The sequence below is a fragment of the Erpetoichthys calabaricus genome, chromosome 3 (assembly GCF_900747795.2).
Source record: "Erpetoichthys calabaricus chromosome 3, fErpCal1.3, whole genome shotgun sequence".
Lineage (NCBI taxonomy): Eukaryota > Metazoa > Chordata > Cladistia > Polypteriformes > Polypteridae > Erpetoichthys > Erpetoichthys calabaricus.
In genome coordinates, this window is record NC_041396.2 from 220,005,154 (window position 1) to 220,031,874 (window position 26,721).

At 35.1% G+C, this 26,721-nt stretch overlaps 1 protein-coding gene across 2 annotated transcripts in view; it reads right to left on the bottom strand.

The window, feature by feature from the left end:
* dcbld1 (discoidin, CUB and LCCL domain containing 1) overlaps positions 1–26,721 on the bottom strand; it is a 71,922-nt gene that overhangs the window by 22,200 nt on the left and 23,001 nt on the right. Inside the window, exons 3-8 of one of the 2 annotated variants that reach the window (XM_028797811.2) lie at positions 21,177–21,320; positions 13,679–13,730; positions 10,333–10,405; positions 6,052–6,185; positions 1,752–1,792; positions 614–814 (exon numbers count right to left, since the gene is read on the bottom strand). In XM_028797811.2, the coding sequence (XP_028653644.1) occupies positions 614–814; positions 1,752–1,792; positions 6,052–6,185; positions 10,333–10,405; positions 13,679–13,730; positions 21,177–21,320 (645 nt within the window). Of the gene's footprint in view, positions 1–613; positions 815–1,751; positions 1,793–6,051; positions 6,186–10,332; positions 10,409–13,678; positions 13,731–21,176; positions 21,321–26,721 lie in introns of both variants that reach the window. The other variant, XM_028797810.2, reaches the window with a different exon arrangement.

The following is a 26,721-nucleotide window of genomic DNA, read 5'->3' on the forward strand; positions in this document are numbered from 1 at the left end:
CTTCATTTTTGTGTGCTGAATGTATTTTTGAAATTTCAAAACTACCTATTGAAAATATTTGTCAAATTAACCTACTTGCCTATCTTAAAAAAGAGCAAAATTTTGTGTGACTTCTATTATTGATTAGTTTACCATTCCAGATTTATCTTGAGAGAAGTCATTTAAAGTTGAATATTTTGTATGTGTTTCTCTTTTACTCACTTGGCAGCTACTCATGATTTCAAAACAGATTTCCATTAACCATAAAAGCAAAACTTTGTTTTACTGCTTTGAAGCCCATTTTACATTGATGTGGAAGGCAGATTAATCATGTTTGAGACACTCAAATGGGACAATACACTCAAAATGATAAGTAGTGTTGTCTTCTGCTGAAACAATAAAAGCAATGAAGCTTTTTAAACAATTTAACAACAACAAAAAAGTGAAGAGCTATGAATTTCTAAAAAAAAAAAAAAAAAATATGTAGGTTCCAGTTTTATCATCTAGTGGGTTTCTGCCAGTACCACGTCTCATATAAACAAAATCACAGACATTTATTTCTACATGAAAGACAAGATATCAAAGTCATTTACATAATGCAGGCAATTTTCTTTACTATATTCTCCTGTCTCACCTGTGATGTTCTTTTTTCCCCCAAGGTCTACGGTTAGTGATTGTTGCATGTTGTTATGATCAGCTGCCCATGCTATTCCATGGCCATCAATTCTAGCACAATCTGCAGACCAATCCATTATCTGTCCATTTTCACTTGTGCTTTGCCAGCTAGATGTAGCTGTGATGGCATCCTTTTCTAATCTGAGTGCACTGTTACATTCTACAAGAAATCCACATAATTTAATTCTTTACATTAAAAAAATACAATTAAAATTAAATCATTGCTTTACAGATTGATCTTGAAGGGAATGATCAAATGTAGAATTGTTAATATAGTATTACATGGCTACATTGATAAGTTAAATTTCCCTCATGCTTTAAATAGGTACTTGACATACATCCATCGACATACAGGAATTTGTAAAGACATACTTTGAAATGTTTAACACATTTAACCTGATTCTTTGAAAAAAACCTATTAAATTACACATGCATACTGTAAAAGTAATAATAGGTAAAATGTGAATGAATGGGAAAATGTATTGAGAAATTGAATACATTCTTTTATAAACAGCATTTTTCATCGTTTGAAATCATATCCATTAACCAACAACTTTCATCTGGTAAGAGATTCAATTATGGTTCCATGCTTTAAAAAGTTTCTCTCTCCTGTTAATTGACATATCCAAGAATAAGTATGGTAAAGTAAAGCCAGACTATTCTTTGTCCTTAAATGTTGGTAACTTCTTAAGCAGACTGATATTTATTTATAGTACTAATTTCATAGTGCATGAAACATCACAGGTGATTGAAAACAATTCAGCAATAAAACACCCTATAATTAATTATTTTATTATGGATATATGCAAGTATGTACATAAACACTTCAATAATTTTACTGTACAATAATTTTAATAAAATAGACAAACGGTTCCCATAATATAAATATTTGGACAAGTGGCTTTGATTAACTTTACGTTGTCAGATATAATAAACCAAGTGCAGCTCTCCATTTCTGATAATGTCATTAGAACTCCACTAACATCAACTGCTGCTGTCTGTAGTGTGTTACTGTAGATGTTATATTTGCATAATTTTGTAAGTCATATCAAGCGTCAGTGGAGTTAACATGTAACAAAATAATAAACTATGCTTACCATTTGTGCTGAAAATGAACCTTCTATCAGACAAAGATCCACTAAAAGAAAAAAATAGCAAATAAATCGTACAGAGAAAAACATTAAACAATTACACTCTTATTTCACCTAATGCAAAAAAAGTTATTTTATTTGTTACATTGACTGTTTTTCTCTTTATAGTTGAAGGTAAAATTCCAGATAACTTGACAAGAAATTGTCTACACATAATTTGAGCTCAGCCTGGTCACGCATTAAAATTTTAGTTGGCAGGCATCATTTAATAAATAATCATACAAGGGTTTCTTGTTTTATTCTCAATTTTGATTTAGCTAACAGATTTAATTAATTCCATTTAAGGGTCGTGCAGTTGGGCAATATATGAAAGCAGGAGGTTTCAGATAAAGGATTTTATTTTATTTGTTGAGAACATCAGAAAACAAACAAACAAACAAACAGATAAATAAATAAATAAAAGTCCTTGATCAGGTAATCTTAAAAATTCTGCACACGGCAGCTTAGCCCCACATTTAGTCTTATTTTTAAGTTGTTATTAGATCAGCAGATGGTCCCTGAGTGGTGGAAACAGGCTATAATAATTCTTATAACTAAAAATAAAATCCAAAAAAATATTAATAGACTTCAGAGTACTGCCTCAGACATCACTAGCAATGACAGATATCCTGTGAAAAACAGAGGAAACTGACAATTTCATCTATTTCAGCATGTTTATCAAAGCTAATAAAGGGACAGATGACACTATTGTTAATTTGTTTCATATGTTGGATAACCACCAAGTGGGTGTCAAGACTTCAGCAACTGAGCATTGACTTCTCATCAGGTTTTAACACAATCAAGGACAACTGTCTTTTAGAAAGGGACTTATTATTGCTTTTATTATCAATTTTTATTTGGACTTTAATTTGTACAAGTGGAACACGCGGACCTTCTCTTCTCAAATAAACAGGAATCGAAAGGGACAAAAATCACCACTACAATGATAAACTTGAATATGAATTTTTGAACATGCAGGCACCATGTCCTGGGAGATTATCAATAGAGGCTCCAATGGATGTGAAAGATAAGGAGCTGTGAATAACGCGTATGTGTGTCTAGTATTCAAATAAATGGCAACGGAAAGGTAGTTAGAGGCATTGTAACTTAGAATTTGCAATCGAAAAAAATTATGATTTTTGTGTTTTTTTTTTCTTTATATAAAACACAAAGACAAACCAATGGAAGAATGTGATGAAACATTAAACCAAAAGCTTGTACCAAAAGTACCGTGTATTAAAATGTTATAACACCGTTGGTCTGAATAATTACCTTTTAACTTGTGGAAGCTGTATGATGTCTGTATGTGCCTGTAGTCTGCAAATGTTTAAGTTTATTAGTAGTGGCTGACATACTAATATTTGAATAAATATCTACGAACCAAAAAAATAAATAAATAAAAATTACTCACTGGAAAGCTGCATTTTTAGGTGGTCTCTTTTCATTACATTAAAAAAAATAGAATCTCAATTAGGTATAGAAAAAAATTGGTGTTTATTCTGTTCCATCATGACTTAGCTCACTCGCTTATTTTTTCTTTTTTTTTTTTTTTTTAATTCAGTCTGTTTTTGTTACCTCAAAAATCAGTCAACACTGAATGTTTGTATTGCAAACTGAATGGTGATATACAGGTGGACAACAGTTTTGGCTTTTTCAAAAACCAGAAGGCTGTTCATTTCAGATTTATGATGATGTGTGGTGTACACAGTAAAATCAAATGCACGCTTGACCAAGTGCTGAATGTTGCTGCATAGATTATGCCAAATATGGGAATGTGTTCCAAATATTTTTTTACTTTCTGTGGAAGAGATAATGCCTTTCAGTATGTATGGTGGTGCACATATAGTAAACAATATGTTTTCATTTTGGTAACATTTTCCCTTAAAAATAGTGCCTCACAGTGAGGACATAGCCAATCCAGCTTTCACAAGTAGTGCTCATCTATCAGACATTTATGTGGTATTGCAAAACCAGTGCTCATATGTTGGCATGAGCAGCGAGTGCTGGAAGATCTGTTTGTATTCAGGAAAATATGCGAGCATGTTTGGTGGGGTCTTAGTCTGTATCGAGGGTGATGCCTGGCATGTTAATGGGCCAAAGCATGAGCATGTTGCTCAATGGCTCTATAGTCATAGTATATGTGGCACTGTCTTTTTGTCTTATGGACTGTTGTTGGTCAGCAACAAAAAATTTCCTGTGCTTGGTTTGAAAGTGTACACAGTTGGCAGCTGTTGCTTTACTTTGTGTCATTGCATTGTTTGTGATGTTCTTTTTTGATTAAGAGCGTAGTTGACGCTCAGTAGATGGCATTGGTCTTCTTCTGTTTGGGAGCTTGTTACGCCTGTGTTTCACATGGGCATTTGTGGGGGTGGCTATCAGATATACAAACTTGGGTCATAATGTTAAGGGTGCTGCCACCTTGGTCATAGGTGGAGGGTGGGAAGGACTTAGTGAGGGTTTATAGATTCATGACTCATGTAAGCGATGAAGATGATCACACTGCCAGTGTAATGTAGGTCATGGTCAGCACATGTCAGAGTGTTTCTTATCCTGTCCGGCATATGGCATGAACACATGTTGAAACAGGTGGTGAATTCACATCTCACAAACGCCAGAACTCCTGGTTAAAGTGCCAAGGTTACTGTAAGTGTCTTCAGTCGGTGAAGTTATTTTCATGTTAGACCTGTGGTAGTTCGTCCAGAGTTGACATGGCAGCGATGTAGTATGGTGCATGCCGTTGGCCTTTCTTCTTAAACTGCGACCACTGAAGGCCACACATTGAATTCATGGGTCTAGTTCATGTCAGACCAGCGGTGTGATCGGTCGGCTGTACTTGTTATGTGTCAAATATCACAGCAGGGTGAGCAACCTTGCATATCCTATCAAGTCAGGCTCACTCCTACATCTGTGCCAGCCATGAGAGAAACTTGAAGCTCAAGTTCAGTCCTGCCATCCCCCGTTCATTAAATTCAAAGGTTGCGTTACATGTGCCATGGCATAAGCTGTCAATTGAGACTAGTGTTGATCAGCGAATTTCACCAAAGCGTTATTCACACAGAATTTGCTGCATTCGCATTTGCCCTTGTTTGTCGAATTATTTACTGATAATGCGGCCAGTTTTTTTTTTTTTTTTTCTCAATACCAGTGCCTCATAATGCTTTGCGAGGCCAGAGCCACATCCTCGGGAGCTGTACCCCCCGGGTATATAATGTTGATCATTTGCATTCCAGACTCTGTAGGACGAGTTATCTATGCTTGTAGCCAAATGCGCAGGTCAATCTTCGAGTTCCACATCAATAAAAGAGAAGAAGGCTTGTGCCCTATGCATGCATAATATTTAGCCAAGTAGCTGGGCAAAAGTGAAAACAAACCTTGAAGGAGTCAGAATCTCATCTGTTTTCGGAGTCGAAGAAATTATAATGAAAGATTTATTACTATTTACAAGACATTTCTGCCTTTCTGATAGAATAAAAAGTGAAATGCATCATCACAGACAGTTTAGACAGCCTTCAGCACAACTTCAAAAAACAGAATAAACCAGTGGTTTCAATCAGGACACGCCACTTTGAATTTTCTGCCTTTAAAAGACCAGATATTTTTTGACCCCATTTTGGGCAAAATAATCAGTCCGGTATAGTTGCTAGACGTTTTCCTAGCCCTAAGGGACACTTTAAGGATGACTGCACCATTATTATCCAGTCAAATCTAGTTTAGTTTGTCCATCCATCCCCACTGACTTTAATGCAGTTTGACAAGTTCAGCAAATATTGCATTTCTGTGATTTTGAGGAACTCCTGATGACGCGAACTCGGCAGTTTTCACTCTTCACTAATTGAGACCAAAATCAAATGCTAGGTGTGCATGAGTTTTTGCATGACAGATAGGCCTTACATTTTTATAAATGATAGATCACTGATTGGCTTTAACTGAGAGGGCTCATCTGATTGATATTCTATGCTGGGTGTTCTGTCACTTACATTGTACAAATATATACTGTAGATATATAATACAATATATCACTATACAAATGGTTGTCACAGTAAATTTCAAAATACTGTAGATTCATCTTAAGAACTAAATAAGTCATAGTTCAGTTATAGATGATTTTCTTAACTGGTGAGTTTGCTTTAAAGATCTGTAGTTGGGTGTAAACCGGTACACATTTAGCAGTTTGAAAAACAAAGTGGTGGCGGTTAATTCAGTGCAAATTTTATTCTAATAAGACATTGCATGGACTTAAAAATAAATATGAATAATTGGTACTCACTCTTTTGATTGTATCCCATTTGCCCTTGTGCCTCCATAATGACCAATGCCTTTAAGTTGAACTACTGATATTTCTCCACCTAACTCATCCAGTATCACACCAGCATGAATAGCTGCTTTACACAAAACAGAGGTCTAAAGAAAACAGAAAAAATATTCATCAGTGTGATTCAAGTTTTGCTAAAATATCAATCTACAAGTTATCAATCACTTTAGGAGAATAAAGAATGATTTACTTAAGTGTTTTTTGTCTTTACAATAGCTTAGTAGGTAGAATGAAAGTCTATTTGATAAAATGTGTATATATCACAGTTAATGCTACCTCAAAATCTAATCATACAAGGCAAATGAGCTTACAAATCTGAGCAAAGAAAACTTACAATGTGCATTCAGGGTTGCAGAATAAATGTAAATTATAGTCTGGATATGTAATAATGTACTATAAAGACCAGCTGAATAGCCACTATAAAATTAAAGCTATTGTCTTTAGAAACGTGATAACATGCAAAATGAAACTGACACACTATAGAAAATTATAAACAATTCTCATATTTACAGAATAACAGTGTTAAGACTAATAAGTGCCACTGCCCCTTTCTGGATGGCAGAAATTCATGAAATTTATCATTTCAACCACATTGTTAACAGTATCACATTACAGTTAATTAGGAAGTAAATTCCACTTTTTAGTACTATTTTCCTATTTCACTACCAAGTCTTTAGTTGCAAAATTACTCGTCAATTTACTATGGAAAGAAAAAACAAAAGGTATTTATTAACATCTAACCATTGGGTGTGATGCACAAGACTAATATAACGAAACTAGGGAATTAGCATGGTGCCGAGTGAAAAATCAGCCTAAACGAGACATTCAACATGCCAGTAGTTGGCAAGGAGGTCCTTTATTTAAAGGAAAAGCAAGCCCAGGAAAAGAATTTCAAAGTTGAAAGTACATCCTAACAGCTAGTTTAAGACTGTGACATACAGGGTTGGATTGCACTGCCCAACTAATAAAGCATAAAGGCAATAAGTCTTGTGGAACTAAAGTTTCTCAGGTGCAAGGACACCCAGAGCTGCAAGAGAAAGTTTTAATCTGGAGTCTCTTAAGGAAATGTAGGGCCACCCCAACATTAGAAATGACTCTGATGCTTGGATGGGAGATTAAAACCACCACATGGCCAGGGATAAAAAGAAACTGGAGTTGGAAGAAGATAAGATGGGAATGAGCTACCATTTTTAGTAGTTAAAAAACTGCTAGGCATGTCCAGAATGATGCAAAATTGTTGTGTTTAGACCTGGGTATTTAGTTCTCCACATTATTCCTGTAGTCCCCTCCTGACTATTTTTTTTTTGTATAATACACGATTTTTCTCTACTTTACACCCTGAGGGCATTTTTCAGCAATTTCCACCTGAGGGGAGAACACCAAAATAAAGCCTTATTATGCAAAAAATAAAGGAAAGACGGTCAATTTTTCACAAAAACCTGACAGACAACTTCTCAAATGTGATAGAAATTACGTTTTTGTCAAATTTAAACATTCCTTTACTTAGAAACTGATGCCAAAATAGCAAAAAAATAGAATAAAAACATTGGCACTCACAGTGAATTTTTTCCAACTTTTTGTTTTATGATACACTATATCTCATGTACAAGCAATACCTTGCCATTTTTTCACTGTACCTGTCTAAAGTTTCATGTTGGTAACACAAAGAAATAAATAGTTACAGCATTTGGCTCCATGGGCACCCATCCCACCACCAGAACCTTTCCACGAAGGGATGCCCAAAATATTAATATAAATAATGTAAAATTTATATTAAAATATTTATATAAAAGATAAATAATTTCTCGTATAAACGCTCAAAAAAAATCTTATATTTTCATTTATTTTGCTCACGTTACCCATCGTTGGAAATGTACTACACAATGGTATGAAGCTTGTGATGGTATAACAGACTGAGCCAGTGTCAGCCACCCAGAAACCCCAGATGGTTGGTGCCAGCATTTCGAAGGATAACTCACGATCATTCCACCGCAGAAAAACGCGGTTTTGGCTTGTTTTGTTCAGGAGAATATGCTGTAAATTTTGATATATAACTTTGTATACATTTGCTGTTATTTTGTGAAGTTATATGAGAGAACACATGAAAATTCAGATGTGCACGATGAGACGGGAGCTCCATTATGTAAGCCTGGGCAGCTCCTTTTGTTCAAACATAGCCATCTGACGAATAAACTTCCTGAAGACTCCTTTATGTACGGTCTGAATTGGTTCTATGCCTTCCAGTAGCTGATGACACAATATCCTTCCAATGTTTGGTCTTTCTGTTGTAAGGTTTGTAAGCCGAAAACGATCCTTTGATTGACAACTGTTTGTAGGTTGCGCTCTTTGATGATCTGAACTGGGCACTGCTGCTGTGCTGACTGTCAAGTGCTTAGTGGCTTGTTCATATTCATGCACTTGAGCCATTTTCAGGTGTTTAAAAAGGTTAATGGCACTTTCACCTTTAACAGAGCAGGTCCTGGACCTTTAGCCCCCACAGCATGACAATATAATTTGCAAAGTAATATTTCTTGAATAAAGGCAGAAACACGGAAACCAAGCCAATTCCAAGTAACTGAGGTCCTTTGTTTAGGAAGATATATTCTGCATTGTTATCAGCCTCATTTGATTGTTTTACATATAAACTGTTCTCCAAAATAAAATGTGTTTTCTATTCTACCCAACAAAAGGATTTACAGCTTTGTCCAGGATCTAACCCAAACCAGCAAGGTTAGGAGAGCACAAGACCAGTGCACCACTAGGTGAAAAATACACTCAAACCTTGAGAGTACACATACTCAGTACATGCACAAATTTCCAGTCAGCTGTGGTATATTGTACTTGCTCAAAGAAAAAAGAGAATGGGAGCTCAATCTTGAGCTTATGCAGATATAAAAGCACGTAAGTTAGTTAACTTTACAATAATTCTATATCTGATAACACATTTTGTTTGATGAAATTTACAAACCTTACATGATTCAAACATCCATAACTGAGTTCAGTACAGATATAAAATTTGTTCAACTGCACTAGTATTTTAAGCCTTATCCTAATGTGGAGGAAAAAGAGGTATATAGTATAAGACAGAGGTAAGCATGAGATTGAGAATAGCAAGCAGGATATTAAGAAGCAGTTAAATGGCGGCAATAAGATAGTGATGATCAGAACAGCCATCTAATCTGAATATATAAGAGGAATAATGTTGGCTGGTTGATTCTGGTGTAGAGTCATGCATGGCTGAAACATAAGGAATGAACCAGTGCAGATTCTTGAGGATGAATTAAAAACAAACTAAAGAAACTACTGTAGCAGCCAAAATAAATTATAAATTAGGACAAAACAGCATCAAATGCTTTACAAAATATCTTTTTGTGCACATTACATTTTGCTGGGATGTTAACTTGTTGGCTATATACCTGTATATAGTTTTAACAATTAAGAAGTTGCTACAGAACCTTAAAATGTCGGTCAGTGTCACAGCACAGTAAGAGAAAAGTCACAACAACCCTTTAATATGGTCATTTGTGTTTTCTCAACAGGCTTTAATTCAGCATAGGTCTGGAAAAGTTAGACCTCGGCAATAATGGGAGCAATCAATTCTGGGGTCAGATGCCTGTCCATCAGATGGCATGTTTTCATAGCTGCAATCATAGTACAGTACATTGCTGATCTTGTCGCCTGAAAGCAGCACATTATCCAGAAATAACTTGCATAATGCAATGTCTGCACAAGCTAATGCACTGAGAAAAAAATAATGTCTAAAACACCCAAGGTTTTTTGTTATAGGAATTTATCTGGACACCGAGCAAGTAAAAAATACAGTATCTTTTCACTCTATACAATATGAGAATCTGCATTTTAACACTGTGCACTCACAATATCACCCTAAATGGGCATTACCGAACTGAAGGCAAGTTCCCATATATCATCTTTCCAACTAAAGGACTTGTTTCATGTTACACTTCAATTTTTATTAACTGTTAGCAAAACAAATTTTTTGTTGTCAAGTTAGGATGCAAGTTCAAAGTATGAACTATTACATCAATAAAGTAGTACACTGAATTTTTTCAGTCACATAAATGTAATATTATCCTTGCCCTTTCCAACAGTATTTCCAAAGACTCCTTCACATAAAGCTGTAGCTGACTGAAAAGTACCAGAGGAAAAAAAATTATAATCACATTATAACTATTACAAAATACTATTCAGATCAGTGGTGTGATTTTCATTACTTACATGTCGATATCCTTCTTCAGCATCTCCAGAAATGTCTCCAATAACATCCTTACATCCAGAAGGGCAATATTTCCTACTAATTTCAAAAACAACTAGTGTCAGGTTTTTATTACCATGACCAAGATGTAAAAAAAGATAAAAATGGAAACAATATAATGGCAGATTTATAAAGAAAGGACACTTTTAATTAATAACAAGAATTCAAGAAAAAAATACTTGATCCTTCCATAAATTACATTCTATATGTAAAAGTGTAAGGTCATTTTAATATCAAAATAGTTTACTTTTTAAAATTTATATTCATTAACACAAAGTATAGTTAACTCTTTATTAATCATAATAGTGTTGGGGAGTAAGTTGAGAATGATCAACTTAAAATCATGACTAAAGTAGAAATTGTCATCATTTGTGGGGAGACAACACTTGAAAACTGATTACTAAAAATGGTTTAGAACAATAAAAATAAATTTTGAGTTGGTCATGCAGTTTATGATTAATAACTTAACATTTTATATCTCACATTTTATGTTTGCATCCTATAATCCTGAATCTTCTTTATTGTATTCAACTATATATTTCATTTTCACTATTACACAACAGTTTAATTTCTTTCTATATTTTTTATTTCATATTAGCTTTAGTCAAATTAAACAATTGACCAAAGCTCAGTTTCATTTTTAGTTTAGTGGCAGAAAGCAACCAAGTTTACAAATCCGATATACTTCATTTTGGCTTAAATACAAAGTGAAAACTTTTCACTTCAGGCAGGAGCTGAAACTGGTGAAAATATGACAGAACATCTGAAAGGTATATCCATAATTACAATTTGGTTGAAACTTCTTGGCAGACTGGAGTCAGAGGCACAAGGTGGTTGGCAGTTAAAGTATGCTTTCTGCTGATGCTACGCATGACCAGCCATCAGCTTACAGAACAAATAAATAACACCACAGGGCAGGACAGCAGGTAAGAAGAGTAATGGTTACTTAACAAAAATGTAACATGAATGTTAGTAGACATGAGTCTTCTGTTCTCTTCTTGCCTTGTGCCATGTGTTGGCTGGGATTGGCTCAAACAGACCCCCTGTGACCCTGTGTTAGGATATAGCGGGTTGGAAAATGACTGACTGTTCTCTTCTATTGCATTCTATTACATAATGATGAGTTTACTTGAAAATTAATGACTGGTTGAGCCTTGAGGGCAGCTGTGCTGGCTACAATATTCTTTTCAAATAAATAGGTAAGGTGCTTTCTTAGTCTTTCTCATGAAATGCTTGATCACTAATCTGCAATCTCATGATCATTTCTTATCAAAAGCCGAGCAGAACAATTGTGCAGATCAATGGTTGCACTTTCCTTTTGGGTTTTTCTTCTTACTCGTTCGTGTCCATTTTCTCTGTCACTGTACTTTGAGGAAAAACTGCCTGAAGTTAGGTACAAGACACACCATCTGGATTTTTTTTAACTGTAATTTGTATGTGTTTTTGATAAGGAACCAACTTTATTCATATCCATCAAAAAATTACCAAAAAAACATTAGAAGTGTCAAATAAACCCTTCTGCTGTCTGAAGCTACATTTTCACTTACAGTATTGGGCAAGATGAGTGACATTCCTTGAAAGACTTAAAATACCCATCCCTTGTACAGTATAACCCAGCATTTATACTTAATGTTCACATACAAACAAATTATGTCTTAAAAATCTGAAGGCCCCAAAATGCTAGAGTATACTGTTTTGTAACTTATTCCATGTATTCATGATTGTGCACTTAAAAATACTTTTATGTTTTTAAAATATTTACCCAAAAATTCTTTCACTATTCCTCCCGTGTTAATGAAAAATCGGTCGACATCAGTTTCATGATTTTTTTATCTTGTGTTTTGTTAGGACTGTAGTTTTGGTAAAACTATCTTATTTGTTAAATTTGCCTTTTCAGTTTTTAGGCACTGTGGTGTTTTTAAATTTATGGTGAAGCTACTTTATATGGGAACGTGCCCATGTCAATGTGCTGAGAATAAAAAAACAAAAAAAATGCAGATGACTACACATTTACACCATATGTTATTGTTTTTTTCCTTCGTTACTAGCAACAATTAAAATATTTAACAACACAGCACTTTACTATTGCCATCTCAGTTGAATTCTGATGTAATTAAGTAGTGAACACAATGGCAAAAGTGTAACCATTTTGAATAAAGGACCCAACAGAGATTGGGAATTTGGTTGTTGCATATTTACGAAAGCAAACACATTTACAGCAGATGCCTCAGCTATTCTATAATTATAAGCCTAATGTCATTCTCTGAAAGTCTCAAAATATATACCTAGTCTAGATTTGGCTTAAATGCTCCGAAGGGCATACTGGTGTATGGTACACTGGTAGAAATGAGACACCAGCTGAAATTTGTAAACGGTTAGAAATTCTCGAATATCATTTTTACTGTGATTTAGCATTTCAGGAAGCTGCCTTGGTTACTTGTCACAAAAGACACATGCATGGTGGAATGTGGGCTTTTCGTTAGATTCTGACACAGCTTTGCATGTGATGGTACAACTGTGGAGATGGAAAAAGAAGGTGAAGAATAAACAGTGGACTTTCTTTGTAAAGGTTCAAGGACCGATGGAATGTGATATTTAGGCCCCTTTTAGAAAAGAAAGAAAAAAGATTGGAGTACAAAATATTGAAATGCTAGTGCACGTATTTGACCATTTACACAACTCGCATGTACTGAATCACACACGTGGTTCTATGGCAGATTAAATGAAAGGTGGCACATTATAGACTTCTTATTCATGAGATTTTTTTGACCTGCTAAATGAAATGTATTTATTATTTGATAAATTTGTTCTCTGTTTGATTTGTTTTACTGCAGTTTACATGATTGTTTAAATATAATGAAAATAAATCTTGTTTGACCTAAAGTTTAAAAAAAAAAAAAAAAAAAAAGAAAAAAGACTCAAGTAATGGTTTTCATATAAATTAAGTCACTTTAGACAGTTTTTGATTTCTGGGTATATACAGTGACATAAACCATTACTGTTCAACATTTATGTATCATGACGTATAATTAATTTTGCTTATATCACGCACCCCTAAATAGTCCCTTTGAGATGTATGAACCTGCAATTTTAACTAAGGTCAACAGCCTTATGAAATCAGACAAAAATGGTGTATTCAATGTGACTAGAATGAGAGTTCCCTATGTAGGTACAACCTACAGAAGCAGTTTCATAAATTAAATGATTCATTTTTTCTGATATAATGTTAGTTGCATACTGCCTATGGATTTCTGTGATTATCAGTTATTTTATTTTTAGAAAAAAAAAAATCAGTCATTATACCAGTACCTGTACGGCACATCTGGAAAGTGGCTTGCTTTATCTAAACATGTAAGAAGATCTGTAGCAAAAAAAAAAAAGTTTTAGTGACATAAAATATTTTAAATTGCAACTATTAGATTACATGAAAGCCAATTACACTACAAATATTCTTATAATAGAAACCAAAAAATGATTAAATGAGCAATGAGTAGTACCCTAAGTTCTTGTCTATAAGCCGGACTCATGTATTAGCCGGAGACCAAAAATCATACGAATTTTTAAAATAAAATCGTATCATAGATAAGCCGGACTCATGGATAAGCCGAACGTACTATAACCTATAACTAATAGAAGGGAGGGAGGTCAGTGGTCTCACTCGCGCCCATTTAATTTCTTTAAGGGGGGAGAGAGTGTGAGATATTGCCGTCTCTCTCACTCCCCGCATGGCGCGGTTGGAGCGGCCGGAGCGCGTTCTTTCTGCTCTGGGCGTCGCCGAGTCAACACGAGCGCATAGCGGTCATTTAAATTGTGATTTTATATGTAAGCATATTTAAATATATATCGCGGATTTCTGCGGACAATGGGTCTTTTAATTTCTGGTACATGCTTCCTCAGTTGGTTTGCCCAGTTGATTTCATACAAGGGACGCTATTGGCAGATGGCTGAGAAGCTACCCGGCTTACTGTTCTCTCTCTCTTGCGCTGACTATCTGTGATCCTGACGTATGGGGATTGAGCAGGGGGGCTGTTTGCACACCTAGACGATACGGACGCTCGTCTAAAAATGCTGAAAGATTATCTTCACGTTGCTATCTTTTGTAAAGCTGATTCCTGAAAAGACATGCTGCACAGTGCTTCGCATACTTAAAAGCTCGAAGGGCACGTATTGATTTTTGCTTATAAAACAAACTCTGTCTCTCTCTATCTCTCTCTCTCTCTCTTTGTCTGCTCCTGACGGAGGGGGTGTGAGCTGCCGCCTTCAACAGCTTTGTGCCGCGGTGCTTCGCATACTTAAAAGCCAAACAGACATATTGATTTGTTTGCTTCACTCCTTTGAAGAGGAAGATATGTTTGCATTCTTTTAATTGTGAGACGGAACTGTCATCTCTGTCTTGTCATGGAGCACAGTTTAAACTTTTGAAAAAGAGACAAATGTTTGTTTGCAGTGTTTGAATAACGTTCCTGTCTCTCTACAACCTCCTGTGTTTCTGCGCAAATCTGTGACCCAAGCATGACAATATAAAAATAACCATATAAACATATGGTTTCTACTTCGCGGATATTCTTATTTCGCGGGTGGCTCTGGAACGCAACCCCCGCGATGGATGTATAAGCCGGACTTATGTATAAGCCGATATTCTATTTTTTCATTTTCACAACTTTTTTCCTTAGATAAGCCGCGGCTTATTGACAAGAACTTAGGGTACTAATCTTCTTCTTCTTGTTTTGGCTGCTCCCGTTAGGGGTTGCCACAGTGGATCATCTTCTTCCATATCTTTCTGTCCTCTGCATCTTGTTCTGTTACACCAATCACCTGCATGTCCTCTCTCACCACATCCATACTAATATTAAATTTAAAAGCATGTTACTAAAAATAAATTAATGAATACTTTAATCTGCACATTACTATTTTACTACTATTACTTATATTTTGAACAATATTGTAAGTTGAAAATACACACACACACTCAAAACCAAAAATAAAAATCCATTGTTCATTAACCATTGCTCCTATCTAAAGAAAGCCAAAATTGCCCAGCACCACAATCCTGGTGGATACTTTTATTTGTAGATACTGTGAAACATTGACAAAATACATTACAATCATTTTGAATCATTTGTGGAAGAACTTAATTATTATAAAGTTATTAAAACTTAACAAAGTACTACTTTAAAAGGAGTCAAAAGTAAATGATAACACTAACTGAACAATAATTTCACAATTGGCAACAAGACAGTCTCAACTATAAATTTCTTAAACTTTACTATTACTGAATCGACTCAAATTTTAGCTGTTATTTTTGGCTATACTCAATTTTTTTTGTCTTCTCCACTGACACAATGCAAAATTAAGTTGTTCGTTACTACGCAGTATTCAGATTTGTTGGTTTACTTATTTCTATTGAGCAGAATTGGCTCCTGTAATGTATTTATTTATCTTAGGCTGTTCAATTTAGTCTCCTTCACGATATAGCTAAACCTTTGGAAAATGTGCACAATTTTTTATGGGTGAACTAAAATTGTATATTTTTATCTGACTTTTGAAATGTTTTAAACTTAAAAAGCAGTATTCGCTTTGGTTTATAACGGCTAATCTCAAAATCAACTTTCATTGTGTTTGTGGAACAACCAGCATTCCATATACAGTACATAAGCTGAAACTGTATTTGTATTGTTACATGTGCCCGTTGGTCAATAAGAAATGGGTATTATCGTATATACTCACTGATAAGTTCTCCCGTGGATAAGTCAGGTCTTGATTTTACCATATAACGTCTGGTATTTTATAATGTTGGTAGTATAAGTCGAATGCAGAAAACTCACGCTATTGGTCCAAGAGATTATGATATGCTAATGCCTACCTGAGAGAGTAACCATGGAGCACACTGCCTTTTTTATCTATGTATTGTGCCTACATGACCACATAGTAATACCCGAACTATTCTGAAGCAACGTTTACACCGATTTGTGTTTTTTGTATCTCACACCCTCATACACCTTTATCATAAGAGCATCCCTTATCTACGATGGAGTGCTCGATCAGAAGAAAATATGAAGCTGGTTTTAAATTAAACGTCGTTGAAGTAGTGAAAGAAACTAGTAACTGCGCTGCTGCAACAAAATTCGATGCGAGATTGGAGAAGGCAAGAAGACTTTAAAAAAAAAAAAAAAAGCATTGCATTTTTGAATGGGCGTATAGGTCGGGGTCTGATTTTATGATCAATTTTTCGGGCTTGAAGACCCAACTTATCAGTGAGTATATACAGTATATAAGCTATAACCACCTTTTGCCTACATGAGTTACTTTTGGTTACTGTAACACATATTGTGTCTTGGTTTTGATTAAGCAGTTTCGAATAAAAGACCATTACTGTTGTCTCTTTTCTTGTGACAGTAATTGAATAAATAGGGACAGTGTCATATGAAAAAGTTTGGGAACCCCTCTCAGCCTGCATATTAACTTACTCTACTTTCAACAAAAAAGATAACAGTGGTATGTCTTTCATTTCCTAGGAACATCTGAGTACTGGGGTGTTTTCCGAACAAAGATTTTTAGTGAAGCAGTATTTAGTTGTATGAAATTAAATCAAATGTGAAAAACTGGTTGTGCAAAAATTTGAGGTCCCCTTGTAATTTTGCTGATTTGAATGTATGTAACTGCTCAATGCTGATTACTTGCAACACCAAATTGGTTGGATTAGCTCGTTAAGTCTTGAACTTCATAGACAGGTGTGTCCAATCATGAGAAAAGGTATTTAAGGTGGTCAATTGCAAGTTGTGCTTCCCTTTGACTCTTTGGCTGTATTTATCAATAGCACCTGATGACCCCAAATCTCTTGATTCGCTAACACAATGTCTAACCTGTATCTCAGAATGGATGAATAGTAATTTTCTCAAATTAAATAAAGAAAAAAACGAAATCTTAGTGATTGGCAATAATGGATACAATGAGGCTATTAGAAATAAACTGGATGCATTAGGATTAAAAGTCAAATCGGAGGTAAAAAGCTTAGGGGTAACCGTTGATTGTAATCTGAATTTTAAATCGCATATTAATCAGATCACTAGGACAGCATTTTTTCACCTAAGAAACATAGCAAAAGTTAGACCTCTTATATCATCAAAAGATGCAGAGAAATTAGTTCATGCGTTTGTTTTTAGTCGGCTAGATTACTGTAACGCACTCCTCTCAGGACTACCCAAAAAAGACATCAATTGTTTGCAATTAGTGCAGAATGCAGCTGCTAGAATCCTTACCAGGAAAAGAAAATCCGAACACATTTCTCCAGTTTTGATGTCACTACACTGGTTACCTGTGTCATTCAGAATTGACTTTAAAATTCTGCTTATGGTTTATAAAGCTTTAAATAATCTCGCCCAGTCTTATATATCGGAATGTCTGACACCTTATATTCCAAATCGTAACCTCAGATCCTCAACTGAGTGTCTCCTTAGAATTCCAAGAGCAAAACTTAAAAGAAGTGGTGAGGCGGCCTTCTGCTGTTATGCACCTAAAATCTGGAATAGCCTGCCAGTAGGAATTCGCCAGGCTAATACAGTGGAGCACTTTAAAAAACTACTGAAAACACATTATTTTAACATGGCCTTCTCATAACTTCACTGTAATTTAATCCTGATACTCTGTATATCCAATTCATTATAATAACTATTCATTCAAAATCTGTACTAACCCCTACTCTCTCTTCTGTTTCCTTTTCCGGTGTCCTGTTGGTGGTGGCGTGCGCCACCATCATCTACCCAAAGCACCATGATGTTCCAACAATGATGGATGGATTACAAGCCAGAAGTCTGTATGACCATCAGCATCAAGTGACTCCGTGAAAACCCGAACTACAAAGAGGACTATTTCATTTATGTTAGGTAGAATGCCCAGAGGGGACTGGGCGGTCTCGTGGCCTGGAACCCCTACAGATTTTATTTTTTTCTCCAGCCTTCTGGAGCTTTTTTTTTGTTTTTTCTGTCCACCCTGGCCATCGGACCTTACTCTTATTCTATGTTAACTAATGTTGTCTTATTTTAATTTCTTATTTTGTCTTTTATTTTTCTTTTCTTCATTATGTAAAGCACTTTGAGCTACTTTTTGTATGAAAATGTGCTATATAAATAAATGTTGTTGTTGTTGACTCTCCTCTGAAGAGTGGCAGCATGGGATCCTCACAGCAACTCTCAAAACATCTGAAAACAAAGATCAGTATCATGATTTAGGGGAAGGCTACAAAAAGCTATCTCTGAGGTTTAAACTGTCAGTTTCAACTGTAAGGAATGTAATCAGGAAATGGAAGGCGACAGGCACAGTTGCTGTTAAACCCAGGTCTGGCACGCCAAGAAAAATACAGGAGCGGCATATGCGCAGGACTGTGAGAATGGTTATAGACAACCCACAGATCACCTCCAAAGACCTGCAAGAACATCTTGCTGTAGATGGTGTATCTGTACATCATTCTAAAATTCAGCGCAATTTGCATAAAGAATATCTGTATGGCAGGGTGATGAGAAGGAAGCCCTTTCTGCACTTGCGCCACAAACAGAGTCGCTTGTTGTATGCAAATGCTCATTTAGACAAGCCAGATTCAATTTGGAACAAAGTGCTTTGAACTTATGAGACAAAAATTGAGTTACAGTATTTGGTCATAACAAAAAGCGTTTTGCATGGTGGAAGAAGAACACTGCATTACAAGAAAAACACCTGCTACTTACTGTCAAATTTGGTGGAGGTTCCATCATGCTGTGGGGCTGTGTGGCTAGTTCAGGGACTGGGGCCCTTGTTAAAGTCGAAGGTCGGATGAATTCAACCCAATATCAACAAATTCTTCAGGATAATGTTTAAGCATCAGTCACAAAGTTGAAGTTACGCAGGGGTTGGATATTCCAACAAGACAATGACCCAAAACAGTTCGAAATCTACAAAGGCATTCATGCAGATGGAAAAGTACAATGTTCTGGAATGGCCGTCACAGTCTCCTGACTTGAATATCATTGAAAATCTATGGGATGATTTGAAGCAGGCTGTCCATGCTCGGCATCCATCAAATTTAACTGAACTGGAGAGACTTTGTATAGAAGAATGGTCAAAAATACCTCCATCCAGAATCCAGACACTCATCAAAGCCTATATTTATGCACCTGTCTGATTTGGTTATGATGCATATTGCATATCTTCTGTTAATCCAATAAACTTAATGTCACTGCTGAAATAGTATTGTTTCCATAAGGCATGTCATATATTAAAAGGAAGTTGCTACTTTGAAAGCTCAGCCAATGATAAACAAAAATTCAAAGAATAAAGAGGGGTTCCCAAACTTTTTCACATGACTGTTGCTTATATCAAAGTTGAATAACGATGCATTTTTGTTCAGCCAGACATATAATATATACATCGGTTAAATGTGACCCTGTATTGGCATAAATCTGTTCCCAATATACCATACTGTGTAGAACATATATTCATAGAGTGCTTGTACACAAATTCCAATCACATTTCATATGATAGTTGATCTTTTCAGGGCAATTAATAGTCACTAACTGTAATGTAACACCGTGTTTATTAGCAGAAAAAACTGATAATTTTCTTAAAAAAAAAAAAAGTACTTTTCATTATGAGTATAAAAATCGGTTTTAATGAGAAGTAAAATTCTGTCACATGCTGTCTATAGTAAACTGCATACAGTAACTGTCTATAGTACAATTAAGATACATGATGAATCCACCCACTGCTATTTACAATGTACGTGCAAAACATATCACTCCAGCTCTGTTCACAAGTGGGTGAATTAACTATCACAAAACTTAATAATAACCACAGACAGGCAAGTAGCTTTTCCGCAACACCGATTTGTACTGTACGCCTGGCTAGAAAATTGAAGATAGGACACTTCACCAAAGAATGATGGAGAGAGGAGATATTTATCTCAAAAAGTCAATCCCATATGACTGAGTTTCCGGTTTATTTACATGTGTCGATTTTTTTTGCAAGTATCATTTTAACCATATTTTAGCAACAAAAATTCATGTACAGTATTTTGTATGTTTGGAGCATACGACTGGATAACTGACATGTAGATTATGTGACACAAGTAACATTAGATTTATTTTTTCATCCATGGACATTTTTACATCATATGTTGTTGGCTTGAATTATATCATAAACACTTTTTATCTTGGTTGTTTATAAAAACATGAGACTAAAAAGTTGTCTTGCTGAAAGTCTCACATTGGAACTGGAATTTTGAATGTGTTGTGCTACAGATGGATGCATAATCTGTTTTTTCTACCAATCTGACTGCTATGCACCATGACGGCCATGTAGAATTTATTATTTATTACTGTACCGTCAGTATTTTAGGCCTGGTAATGATCCAGACATTATAAATCAGGCCAACTTGTAAGTATGTGAAAATGTGCTTATTTCAGAAATCCATTACAACACTTTGTACAAATGTGTTCACCTCAATTGAACTCTAAGTTGCACTGTGGTTATGAAAGTACATTTTAAAGAATGTTCTCCTTCAAACTTGCCGCAGTACTCAAAAAGTATCAAGGTTTTTAAGCAAAAATCAGTTATTCCATATTTTCCAAAGTTCAAAGAGTATAGTCCCCCCCCCCCCCCCCCCCCCCCCCGATTGTAAAATAAATACTCTATATAATGTCACACTTCACAGTGTAATTGAACCTTTAAATTGGTCCATATCTGATAAACGTTGATAATAAGAAGAGACCATTTTAAAATATTATTTTTTAAATACTGTCTTAGGTAAACTATAAAACAAGGATCAATTCATGCTTACCTTTGTGATCTGTAGTTGCATAGGAAAGTAAAAAACCACGCCCAGATATATGATGTCCACTGACAAACTTAATAGTAGCTTGGTTTGTGTCCAAAATTACTTCTTTTGTATCGGGTTTTAAGTTTCCACAGAATGACTCAATACCTAAAGCAAAACACATTTGGATTATTTTTCTTTAAACAAGAAGAGAGCAAATAACTTGCTGTGACAATGACATCCTAGGAACACTTCGTTTCCAAATGCTGTAACTAACACAGTCACTAAATTGTCAGTATTGTTGACAATACATTATACTTGTAATAAAAACAAACACACATGCACAAAATATCATGTATGCATGCATGTGAATATGCTGGGACAGGCATACCATACAATACATGGTATTTTGTAAATTGCTTTTCAAAATAAATAAATTTAAAAAACATAATATAAAAAATGTAAACGACAACAACAACAAAATCTTAGTTAAAAAAGTTAAAAATGCCATAGCGCGTTTTTGATCTGGTATCTTTTGCATGCGACTTCATAACTCTGTTTAATTGAGAATGAGATATTCCCTTGTTGTTTAACAGAGTATGGCTCATATGTTTGGGCAAAGTTCTACATACAGCATGTTGTAGTGTCTTTAGCAGAAGTAGGGAGGTGAAAATATGCTTATTCAGAAAATATAGCTCATCACTTTGTGTTAATCTCAAATTAGCTTTAAGTTGTCCTTTTGAATTCTTTGTGATTCTTGATGATTTTAAAGTAAAACAACTTTAGGAACTTGTAAGCAACTCTGACTGGAGCCCCTGCAGTTTAAAATAATATCAAAATAAATGTAATGTGCTACACTGCTGAAAGGAAAAATATATGTAAATCTAAGTATACTTATAAAATAAATCTCATTGCAAAGATTAAAACAGTGAATCATTACTTTATAAACCACTACTTATAATGCTTGCTATTACAAAGGCAACTAAAATTAACAAAAAAATAAATAAACTGCAGGTCCTACATAGACAATACCACAAAAAGGCACTGACAAAGAAATTTAAAACAGTATTATATACTATTAAACACATTATATAAAATATACAGTATGTTTTCCTTTGTGATTAAGTTTAAGAGATGAATATTATTTATAACAAAACTGCTGCTATTATTAAACAATAATTATTTTTTAAGTGCCCTTTAAAAAGATAACAAAATTCTGCATGGACAAAATGGGAAATTTTCTATAAAAAAAAAATACAACAATCAATAATAGAACTTCAAAAAGAAAGCAATACAAAAGAACATATATAGAGTTGTATAGTACATACACACACATAATTTTATTATCTACTGTATATGCATACAAGCTGATCTCTCTCCATCTGACAGTTTTTGATGCATTGTCAAATGGAATGTACTTTGTAAAGCATGTAGTAGTAAATGCAAAGCATTTTTCATTTCAACAGATGGCATATTGCAAGCATTAACACTGCTATTAAGAATTATAAAACAAATGTTATGATTGCTGCAACAGACAAACTGACACTATAACCTAGTGTAGGAAAATTTAAATTTAGAAAATATAGGGAATATAAAAAGAATGATACTCTCATACCAATCTCATTCGACTCCTATAAACTTTCTGGTGATCTGCCCTCATCAATGTAGCAAAATGGCAGCAGGGATAAATCACGTAAATAAATAAATTCCTTTAACAGCTATAAAGAGGGTACGCTTCATATTATCAGCTACTTCCCTCAGTTTGATAGTCAGTGGGCTCCAATGAGATTAGCTCTTCCTTGATCAGTCTTTTAAATTTCCTGTCATTTTCTCTATTTAAAATTTCTTTTAGTATTGTACAGTGAGTACAGTTTTACTTTTACCACCATTGTGCCAACCAGGCTGGTGATGACGCTCAGATACTTTAGTCTAAGCAGCCCTGTCTGTGGCTGAATATACAGTAGGATTTCCTGTACAAACAGGCTCCAGTCAATGAGGATAAACATCAATTCCTCCACAATGTTCACCAACATTGGCATCTTCAAGGCTGCTGCATCAGCCTAATACTATTAGGTGTGTACACTTTTGACTGCAGAGAAAAGCATGTCAGCAACAGCATTATCAAATGTCATTATCAACCTCAATGATTAGCATCGATGAGCCTCACCTACAGGTGGGACATAAAAGATTTCAGCCTATGGTGCCATTACAACAACCACTCCCTGAACATTAACAAGACAAAGTCAAGTCAAGTCAAGTCAAGTCAACTTTATTTATAAAGCACTTTACATACAACAGCCGCTGACCAAAGTGCTGAACATAGGCTAAAATAAATTTTAAACAAAATAATAAATAAGTAAATAAAATACAATAAATAAAACTAATTTAAAACATAGTAAAAACAACTAAACAGTTAAAACAGAAAAAAATCAACTGCTCACACAGGATCAAACGCCAAACCAAAAAGGTAAGTCTTAAGAGCAGACTTAAAAATGGGCAGTGAGGAGGCCTGTCTAATGTGGATCGGCAGTGAATTCCAGAGCCTTGGAGCCATAATGGAAAAAGCCCTATCCCCCCCTGAGCTTTCGCTGAGTCCTAGGCACATCCAGAAGCAGCTGACCAGCTGATCTGAGTGAGCGGGAAGCAGAGTGCATATGCAGCAGCTCAGCGAGGTAGGGCGGAGCAAGCCCATTTAAGGACTTAAAAACAAATAAAAGAATCTTAAAATGAACTCTAAGCTGAACAGGCAGCCAGTGCAGTGAGGATAATACAGGTGTAATGTGCTCAGTCTTTCGCGTGCCAGTTAAAAGGCGTGCAGCAGCATTTTGCACCAGCTGCAGCCGAGACAGGGTGGACTGGCTAACACCAACATACAACGAATTACAATAGTCCAACCGGGTTGTAATGAAGGCGTGGAGGTCACTGCTGAATTCAGGAACAACAAAAAATAAATAAATCCCGTAAATAAATTGAACTTGCACACATGAGGAAAAAAGAAGTCCATGACCCCCCTTCCATTTTTATAACTATTCCTATATATGTTCTAACAAGTTATATATGAAAGCCAATTTATTATTTTTCTTTAATGCTTTAATAATAACATCAGCTGTTTTGAAAGTGTTTTTCCTTAGACATAATATAATGAAGCATGTCTACTTCTTTGTAAAGATTTAAAAATCTTTAAATTTTACCTCAAAAACTACTATCCAGTATACTACAAAGGTATAAAAAAATGAAAAAGGTGCAAACACTTGCTATATTTTCATCACCCCCATAAATTTCTTTTAACTTTAAAATATTATTGACAAAATGCATACATTCAAGAATACATTTATTGTCATGTGTACATGTTACAGTGAAAGTCATATTCTCATGCCACCCACAGACTAATGAAAGAAGTACAATACCAATAACAGATTGCAAACACGACATCAGGCATTGAAAGCAACATCAAATGATAGAAATACTCATGTACTTCTGAGCATAGGTTACTGCCATGTAGCCTTATGACTGGCGCACAAGAGCTGCAACTGAATCTAATGATACAAATTCTAATAATCTAACATTGTCTGAATGGAGGAAAGAGAAAAGGGATTGTGCATGATGGCAGAGGTCTTTAATAATACTTTCTAAAGCAATGTGTGATATGTATGAATATGCCCTGAACACCTAATATATGTGTAATTTTTTTGTGTAATAAGAAATGTGTAAACCAAACTGCTGTTGAACTTAAAACAGCAGACATGAATAGTAATACCATTAAATAATTGGAGCATACGAGGAGTTTAAAATATAAATATCTAAAACCTATAGTATAAACTTAAAAGATTTATGTTCTCAAATGTCAATAGTGGATGAATCAAATATAAAAAGTTTTTCATATGTGGTATATCAAATACAAAATACATCCCCTTCTTTTGCGGATAAAAATTGACATATGAAAAAGAGGTTGTGGGACTGCATTAATTTTTCCAGATACTGTAAGCATACAGGAGCAAAACGTAATTTTAAATATTCACAGCCCAGGGTGGAAAAAGTATGTAAACCCTTGAATTTAGCAATTGGTACAGTTGTCATAGACTTAGTCTCCAAATTTAAAACTGAGGCATCTGTATGTACAAGTCTACAGAATGCATCTTTTAAACCACTGCACTTATTTTCTGTGTGGCAATGTGAACTACCCCACCAAAAAAATACCTTGTCTTGGGAAACTCTCCTCTAGAACATCGTCATCCTCCAAAAATTCAAATTATCAGCATGCAAAGTTAAAATTTGTACATCGCCTACAACTAATGCCTTGCAAAAATGTAAGCTAAGCACTGTGATTCTCTGTCATTTTGTTCCAAATAGCATAGCTTAAAATGAATATTTTTTCATTTATATTGGGATTGTCCCCTAGGTCCTGTGTTTTGGTCTGCCGTATCTCATCTATCTTCTACTCACTCAGTTAATATTCCCTTGCTGCCTAAAACATTCTTTCCCCTGAAACTCCATTTAATTTACCTTCATTTTGAACTTTCAGGAGCACAGAAAATGGTTAATCTAGCTCCAGTGTAAACAGATGGCAGGCTGCTCTATGCTTGGTCCGGAGTTGACTGGCAAATTCTCAATATCTCATTTCAAGTCTTATTCTCACTGTCTGCTATAAATCTTCACTGCTTATGGCTTTCTGCGTCTGCAGTGCCCTCTCTTCCCAGTTTGCATACACTAGAATGATTCCGATACCCCATAGACATTTTTTTCACTGGACAATGGGTGAGAGAGGCTTTACTTTTTTTCACTCATTGACTTATACTGATTGTCGTGATTAGTGACTCATTTAAATTTATTTAATTTCATCGTTAAAAATCTAAATTTCTGTATGCCTGATGAGCCAAAATAAGGGCGAAACATGTGTTGCATACTCTTTGCATTACTTGACAGTAAAACTATATAACATTCTATGATCTGCTTCTCACGATTGAGAGGGCATGGCAGATGTTTGCCGACTTGCAGACCAACCATATGCATTACCTGGTAGGTAACCACCCATACAATTTAAACCCGATTTTAAAATGGAATAACATATAAGCATAGCCTTTCAGAAAACAAAGTAAATAAAAACCCACATGGCATGTCGTCATCTGTGACCGCTGCTAATGACACACAAAAAAATAAAAGTTAATGAGGAGGTTCTTAAAATCAAAGTAAACATTGTGTACTCTATCGCAAAAGACGGGCATCCCTTCACAAAATTTTGCCCACTCATATTTACTACATTAAAATTGCATAAACATCAATCCGACTTATGACAAACCATATGCTAAAGGACTGGCCAAATATCCAACAGTATGAAAAAAGAACTTGCCGCTAAAGTAAGAGACTCCACACTCCCACTATGTGTATTTAATGATCGATGGAGACGCACATTTTTCAATAACAGCGTGCGAGATTGCTAGAAGATTAAAATAAAAAAAATAAAAATAAATAAATAAATAAAAAAGAAGTGTGTTTTACCTGCAGGGCTCATGCAATGCTTCCAGCTTCTGAAGTTTCTCCAGCTCAGCATTTGTTGGCATGACCACTTTAG